At 38.8% G+C, this 8732-nt stretch overlaps 1 protein-coding gene across 1 annotated transcript; it reads left to right on the plus strand.

Annotated features, from left to right (window-relative positions):
* The first annotated feature begins 715 nt into the window (after positions 1 to 715).
* On the plus strand, positions 716 to 3078 carry LOC126597487 (uncharacterized). The gene has a single exon (XM_050264282.1). It carries the CDS (start codon positions 945 to 947, stop codon positions 2925 to 2927), a length of 1983 nt encoding a protein of 660 aa, XP_050120239.1. The 5' UTR covers positions 716 to 944; the 3' UTR covers positions 2928 to 3078.
* The last annotated feature ends 5654 nt before the right edge of the window (positions 3079 to 8732 follow it).

The raw sequence follows: 8732 nt of genomic DNA on the forward strand, positions 1-8732 counted from the left end.
TGAATTTAGTGATAAATAGGTGCTTGTTAATTTATAAAAAAAAATATTATGATTTGCTCATTTTTGTGTTTTTTTTTTCCTGATAAAGATACATGTATCTTGTAGGGTTTATAAACTTTCAAAATAATTTAAGAACAAGACAAGGTCTCATTTGAAAGGAATAAAGAAATCTGCTTGGAGTGATGAGATAAAAGAGAGCATTGTGCGAGTATAAAAATGAGGATCTCTCTTCTACTTAAAAGATTTGCAAACAATTGGTTCAACAAAAGTATCAGTTGATTTATGTCAACCAATCAACACTATCAAACACACTGTATTTGTCGGATGAGATGAAAAATAGCAACCAGCGAAATATTCCAGAGTAAGGAAAAGTATTGTATGAATGGTTTCTCTAATTTCACCTTTATAATAAACACTTTGATCTCTAATAATCCATTGTCTCTTGATAAAATTAAAAATTGAAAATGAAATTGCAAAACTAATTAAGAAAATTTTGTGTGGAGAACTGCATGATTTTCGCCCTTTTGACCTCGAAATTTATTTTTCATGTTTTTTTGAAAAATAGAAATTCAGATAATTATCTCATAACATACATATAGAATTACTTAATCTATAAGCGTCGCGATGGCTGATAAGGTAATATTTTCAACCACCGTGTGACAATTCATCATTTGAGCTTTTCCATTTTTGGTGCGAAATTCCTTTGTAGAAATGCTTTTTCCTTTATCGTATTTATTTTTAAAATTCAATAAATCTGAAAAGGAAAATATAAAGCAGCAAAATTACAAATGAAAACCCAGAATCGATGAAAACCCTGCCGAAAAACGTGGCGTGCAAGTAACGGCCTCCTTTAAATTCGGCGTGTCGGGTATCTTCCGTTGTACACCACACACACTCACCTCAGCGACTCGGTCGATCGGCGATTTTTCACAGATCTCTCAGCCATGGCTCCCCCGACTCTTCTCGGCCCTCCAGAGTTCAGCAAACCCGCACAGACCACCCCACCGTCTCAACCCGAACCCAAATGCGAGCCCAAACCCGCAACTGGCGAACCCTTCGTCGACCTTATGGTCTCCAGTTTCAACAACATATCGATGGAAAAGAAGCCCCCGATGGGCCTGACGGAGAACAACTCCGCCACCTACCTCTCCACCGGCAACCCCTGCCTCGATCTCTTTTTCCACGTGGTGCCGGACACCCCCGCCGATTACCTGGACGAGCAGCTCCCGCTGGCCTGGGCCCATAACGCGCTGACCACGCTCAAGTTGATTTGCAACCTCCGAGGCGTGCGCGGGACGGGGAAGTCCGACAAGGAGAACTTCCACACGGCGGCGTTTTGGCTCCACGAGCACCACCCCAAAACCCTCGCGTGCAATTTGCAAACGTTTGCGGAGTTCGGCTATTTCAAGGACCTACCGGAGATTCTCTACCGGCTTCTGGAAGGCGAGGATGTGCGGAGGAACCAGAGGGAGGAGTGGAAGAACCGAAAATCCAGCGGTGGCAAGAAAAGGTGGAATTCGGGTCGGGATCTCGGACCCGAACAACCGATCCCGTTCAAAAAAATCGGGGCGAAAAGAGAGAAGAAGGCCGGCAAAAAGAAGGAGATGACGGAAGAAGAAAAGGAAGCGAAGGAAGCGAAGGCGAGGGAGTGGGAAAAGTCGGAAAAGGAAAAGGCGAGCAGGCTGAGGAAGGAGAAGAAGATCGCCATGGCCAAGAAGGCGGTGGCCCGGTACGAGCACGATGCGGATTTCCGGTTCCTGCATGAGCGGGTTTCGGATATCTTTGCCGAGTTCTTGAAGGCCGATATGGAGAATTTGAAGTCGAATCAGAGCAACAAGATCAGCCTCGCGGCAAAGTGGTGCCCTTCGATCGACTCCTCGTTCGATCAGGCCACTCTGATCTGCGAGAGCATCGCGAGGAAGGTGTTCCCGCGCGAATCGTACAAGGAATACGACGGCGTTGAAGAAGCCTATTACGCGTACAAAGTGAGGGACCGGCTGAGGAAGGAAGTGCTGGTGCCGCTGAGGAAGGTTCTTGAGCTGCCGGAGGTGTACATTGGGGTCAACCAGTGGGGTTCGATTCCGTACAACAGGGTGGCTTCCGTGGCGATGAAGAATTACAAGGAGTTCTTCTTGAAGCACGACGAGGAGAGGTTCAAAAAGTACTTGGAGGACGTGAAGGCGGGCAAGGCGAAGATTGCTGCCGGAGCTCTGCTGCCCCATGAGATTATTGGGTCTCTGGAGGACGGCGATGTTGGGCAGGTGGCGGAGCTTCAGTGGAAGAGGATGGTGGAGGATATGTTGAAGTTGGGGAAGATGAAGAACTGCTTGGCTGTGTGTGACGTGTCTATGAGCATGTCAGGGACTCCAATGGAGGTGTCGGTGGCGTTGGGGCTGCTGGTGTCCGAGCTGAGTGAGGACCCGTGGAAAGGGCTGGTGATCACCTTCAGTGAGAATCCTCAGCTGCATTTGGTGAAAGGGGACGATCTGATGACCAAGTGCCAGTTTGTGAGGAGGATGGATTGGGGTGGGAACACTGATTTCCAGAAGGTGTTTGATTTGCTGCTGAAAGTTGCGGTGAAAGGGAAATTGAAACCGGAGAATATGATCAAGAGGATTTTTGTGTTTAGTGACATGGAGTTTGATCAGGCTTCGGCCAACTGCTGGGAGACGGATTATGAGGTGATACAAAACAAATATAGGAAGAGCGGGTATGGGGATGCGATCCCGCAGCTGGTGTTTTGGAATCTGAGGGACTCGAGGTCTACACCGGTGCCTGGGAATCAGCCTGGGGTGGCTTTGCTGAGTGGCTTCTCTAAGAATCTGCTGAAGCTGTTCATGGACAATGATGGGGACCTTCAACCGGATGTTTTCATGGAATTAGCCATCTCGGGAGAAGAGTATCAGAAGCTAGTTGTGCACGATTGAGTGATCAAGTGACGACGAGTTGAGTTTTGCATGTTAATAAGAGTGAGAACATAATGTGATGCAGTGCAGGTAGCGTCTGTTTTGTTGCAGAGTTTTGCACAAGGATAAAGGGTGAAATGAAAAATGAAATCATATGTTTTTGGTAAAGTTATATATCGGGTTCTATGTTCATTTCTGCAATTTAGAAGATGTTATAGTCACTGTCTAGGTTGCACAAACACTCCAAAACCCCCAAGTGTCGAACACGGTCAATGGTTTGAACACGGTCAAGACACGGTTTGGACACAATAACCAAAGAGAAATAGAAACCTTAGCCAGCATCTATTTTCAACTTATGCAATTCAAAAGAGGGTCTGGCTGAAATTATGAGATTGTTTTTATGGAATTATATGTCTGTGGAGAGGAATATGAAAAGCTTGTGCATGATTGATTGATGAACTGATGACATGAAAATAAGATCATATGTTTTCGGTGGATGTTACTCTTCGCTGAAGTTCGGTCTGTTTCGAATGCGATTTATATTGTGTTACGAGATTCCTTGGAAATTCTGCAGTGTTCTTTATCATTTCTGTAGTGTAGCTAGAAGAAGCTACAGAAATTTAAATCTTCGCCAGCCAATTCTTTGAACTTATGGAGTAAAGGATTGGGTGTGGATACAATATTCCGGAGTATTGAATATTCTACCACTTGGTACCAATTTAAATCTTTGGGCCATAGGCTGGGCTTTTCCCAAACAGTACAAAGCTAGAAGCTTGGTGCCTCAATCCATACCACACATTCTTGCCTTGGCCCCTCCTCGGACGCATTGCCATACCTTCTCAGCCCGGGTTCTGATCAGTACACCAATTTTCAAATCAGCCCATAAGCTAAGCACTTGTGACCGATTGATTTATTTTGATTCCATAACAAGTTGACACGATCATTAACGGATCGGGTCAATGTTTATTTACAAAATACAATAGTGATGTGTCATCTTTGTGAAATATATTTGTTGTTTTTAGCTTAAGCTTCCTTTTTTTTTTTTTTTTTTTTTTTATCTATACCTTTTGATCAATTTCTCTTGGACATGTGTTACGTAGTGTATTATACATACATAAGTTGTTTTGGTATCATAAGAATCCTCATACTTAACATTATTCGGTTAGATTCTTTATGCTTTGGAGTTTTATTGTCGATATTGTGAGTTAGTTTGGATCAAAAAATTTTACATGTTTTTATCGCGTCAAAACGCTGTCATCATGTTTATTAGTTTGCAAATCTTTAGAAATGGAATGGACCCAATTATTATTGCCCCCATACATAAAGGTATGTGTTATCCACACAATGTTTTACTTCTCACACACTCCTTATTAATTTGTGTACTTTTGATTTTCTTTAATTCATTACAATTCATTTGATTCGACAGCTGAAAAATTGAGAAAGATGTGTGAAAAGTAAAAATGAGTGTGTGGACCACTAGCTCACTCGGTGGGCTAAACTTAGTGGGTTAGCTAGCTCACCCAAATATCAAATTAAATGTGACCTACACACTCCTAAACTGCAAGTAAAACCTTTCCTAGTGTTTAGACACATAAAGTAATTGTTACAATAACATTGCCATTCAAATCCATTTTAAATTGGTGAGTAGATACTGAGACTCCACCAGAAAACGTTTACTCGACTAGTTCTCTTCTTCCATTGCAAAAAAAACCCTGAAACTTTTCTCATTCCGTTGCCAACCCCAAACCCATGACAAGTTTTGGGGTCGGCAACAACCCGTTTTCCTTTTTTTTTTTTTCTCCTTCATGCCTCTATCCCGAACCCTCCTGTCTTTTGAGTTTAGGTGCGTGTGATTTGGGGTGGTATTACGGTTGTGGTGGGTCCAAGCCACCTTCTCGGCTTAGTTGTAGTTTGTGTTTGTTTGTGTTGCTAAAGGTTGTACGGTCCCACTTTCACAATGACTTATGTGTGTTCTTTGGTCTCGGACATATCACTGATGATTTATTATGGCAGATTTACATCATTGGTTCTTGTGTATTGTGTTGTTTAGGGTGTTCATTGTTTGTTGTGCTTTACTCTATCCAGATCAAGGATTTGGCACCCTTTTTGTAATCATGTTTCAACTTTTAACAAAATATCACTATCGCTTCGTATAAAAAAACGTAGAGAGTAGATATTATAAATTGAGATGGATCGAACACGTTAAAATTGCAGTGGTCGTTATAAGAAAAGGTCTGATCATCTGCCAAATACAAGACACTGCCACTAGCAGTTGTTGGCTCTGTTGCGTGATCGACACTTGAAAGTAATGAAAGGAGCCCTTTCCACACTTGAAAGTTTGAAACCTCTCACCAAAAATTGCATGGTGGGATCACCATGCCGTTACCGCAGTCACGTTGTTTTAATGTTCCGTATTGGAACACATTTTTCTTTTGATATTAGTACTTGTCCTCACTGTCAGTCTAATTCTGGTGGATGTGTTCGAACAATACAAATATCTCTAATCGAAATTGTTCATTTTTAAGGTTTTTTTTCTTTTCAAAATTGTTCACGAGTTGATATAATTTCTTACTTTGATTCCTGGGATTTAAAATCGATTGAAATTGTCTCTAAGATTGTCTATCATCAATCATTTTGGTCGTTCTATGAGAAATCTCGTTAAATTGAGGGTATTTTGTCAAATCAACTTCTCCCCTTGAACTGGTGGTTTCTTTAATTTAACGAAGATTTGTCACAGAAGGACCAGAGTGATTGACAGTGGACAGTCTCTTTTTTTTTTTTAACAAATGATATTATCTACACTAAGGGAAAGGGGGTAGGCTAAGCCTCACAATGAGCTAACAATAATATGGTTCAAATTTACCTTTGGCGAAAATTGAACCTAAGACCTCTCACTTACGAGTGAAGTGTGAAGAGGAATACCACTGGACAATAGTACTCAGTGGCGATGGTGGACAGTCTTAAAGGATCACTTCTATAAATTTTAAATCTCATGGACCAAAGTGAAGAATTATGACAATTTCAAGGACTATTTTGACAACAACAACAAAAAAAACACCTTGTTTTAATCGCATTTTTTGAAAGATAGTACTGAGTACTTGCTCTCTTGCATCCAAATTCGAATTATCTTCTATACATATTAGAATAGTTTAAATTCATAGTGATGGTGATGATCATAACAGTACCAAATCCTTCATTTGTTCCTTATATTTGAAGTATAAATGAACTCTAGTTTGATTGATTTTTTTAACAATGATTTTTTTTTTTTATCAATTGATGGATTGTAGCAATGATGTTAAAAAAAATTAAAAAAAAAAGTTTCGCTTATAATATTTTCACTAAGTTAAAGTATGTTGTTCACAACATAACGAGCAAGTAAGCACATTCATAAATTAAGGCAAATAATAAGCACACTTTATTTCCTCTAACACCATTTGTTAATTCCATTTAATTTATCCAATCTGAATACAATAAATTAAAAAAGTTAAGGCATGTGAACATATATTCCATAAAATAATTGCGAGAATTGTTGTTTTTCTTTAATTTTCAGAAAAATAAAATTACAAAAAGGAGAAGTAATTAGTCAAAATCAAATATCTCAAAACGACTTAAACACAATGACATGGAAAAAATGTTGATGTTGCCACCTACGAATCCGAATCCTCGCCGTATCCTTTTTGTAAGGATCTCAGGAATCTGTTAATCTTGTTCGTTCATCGTACATCGTACGGTCAGAATTATTTTAAAGATTTTTATTTAAAATTAAACACAAATAATATTTGACAAAAACTAACTACATAATATACGCATAATATACGATAAATAAACACAATTTACAAATATCCAAGATCTTCACTTAAAAAATTCGAAGAGGATCCTGTTGGCCACCTACATATCAAAAGGAAAATTCTCGGCGGTGGACGACAAGGCCGACGCGACGACTATTGCCGTCACGCTACCAAATTAAAAGAACGTGGCCTACAAAGTTGAACACGTGGCTGCAGCCTACAGAGGATTCCCGGGGATTTTAGTCACGTGATAATTGAATTTCGTTCGTTGGCGACAGCTGCCCACCGCTCGCATAATATCCTGATTCCTACCCCAATTTCCCCTACAATCCCTTCTTTCACCAACTTTGATCTGAAAATTCAGCACCCCATTTTATTTTCTTTTACTTTTTTAATCCCGAAACTTCCTGTTATTTTTCAAATCGACAATGATATCAGAGTTCAAAAGTAATAAACTTTTCACGTCAACAAAAATAGGATAATGATTGTCTATCCTTTCACTTTCGATGTTCTTTTGTACTTTTATATTTTATGTGGTCACGATTAAGTACATTAACATTTTATATTATTTTTTATAAAGATAATAAGACAAAAATAAATAGTAATATAAAATATTGACATGATTTAACTGTGACCATACAAACAATAAGGCACGGAAAGACATCGTGAAGTAGGAGAGCAGACAATCCTTGTCCACAAAAATAAGTTATGACAATAGAATTACCTAATATTTTGCACAGTCATTTCGAGAAAGCAGGTAAAAGTTTGTTGGCCACCCATAAAGTCAAACTTCTTATTAGTACTCGCTCAAGATTGTTGATAAACCAAATTTCGATTTGTACATGTGCCCTAAACATTATTCCTATCACCGTATGTCCTTAGGTTTAAGGACTTGGTGGATTCTGATGGGACGAAGATCCACTCTGTATAGTAACGAACTTCTCGGAGCGTCAAAAAATTTTCTCACAATTGAGGACTATGTAGGGACTAAAAGGAGTGGAACCAAGATCGTTTTTTGAGTGGAATAGTCCCACAATGTAGAGCTGCACAATCCACATTTCTTATGCGCACAAATAACTCACAATCGTCAGATAACTGCTAACTTAACGTTAGGCTCGGGTCATGCAATCATTTGTTTTTTGTTTCAAATCAATAGTACAAATAACTGCACTGTTTAGATCAAAGATTGTTATGTTAACAATGATTTAAAAAAAAATCTTTGTGTCCCCAAATTAAAGATTATACTATAAGGTCACTCCATTAGAGCTAATATTCTTATATTGACGGGATATTCCTTTGAAGCCCCTAAAAAAGTCCCCAAGGGTACCTCAACAAAAGCATAAACCTGACATACCTATTTTGTTGTTGAGGTTCTCACTAATAATGGTGATTATGTATTTATGTGGATGATACCTATTATTGAGGCACAATGTTACCAAAGGCTGCTAGAAATGCGTACTTATTTGACCGTACAAAATTAGGTTGTGAGAAATGCCTTTTTATATAAGTATCTTTTACTCGATATAAAAAAGGTCTTTCCAGTATTATAGTGTAAATGTGAAGCTATCATCATCTTTAGACCATGTATAAGCCTTGGATTAAAATTTAAAAATTTTAACCAAGAAAATTTAGGTTTTTGTTGGAATTTATATATATTATAATATTAATAATTATAATATTTAATTCAAAATATTGAATGAAAAATGCATAACCGTTTGAAGGGGATCACGGCAATCCTTGGTAAACGGTATCATCTAAAAGATGAATGTTTGTATCTCTTAATCAACCAGTATCTTAGGTTTTATATAAACTCACGTTAGTATAGTCGTGGGAGGATTTATTAGAAGAGTTTTTCTCTAAGGTCTTTTATTCTTGGTTAGTCAAATTCCCAGTCGTGTCTTGAGAGTATGGAATATATAAAGTTCGCCAGAGTTCGATGATTGAAGTGCTTTGATTTCGAATTATAGATTGTTGAATCCTGGGAGACGGACGCCTACTGAACTACAAGCACAAGAGTAAGAGCGAAATTCTGTTTTTA

This window comes from Malus sylvestris, chromosome 13, assembly GCF_916048215.2.
Source record: "Malus sylvestris chromosome 13, drMalSylv7.2, whole genome shotgun sequence".
NCBI classification, from domain to species: Eukaryota; Viridiplantae; Streptophyta; class Magnoliopsida; order Rosales; family Rosaceae; genus Malus; species Malus sylvestris.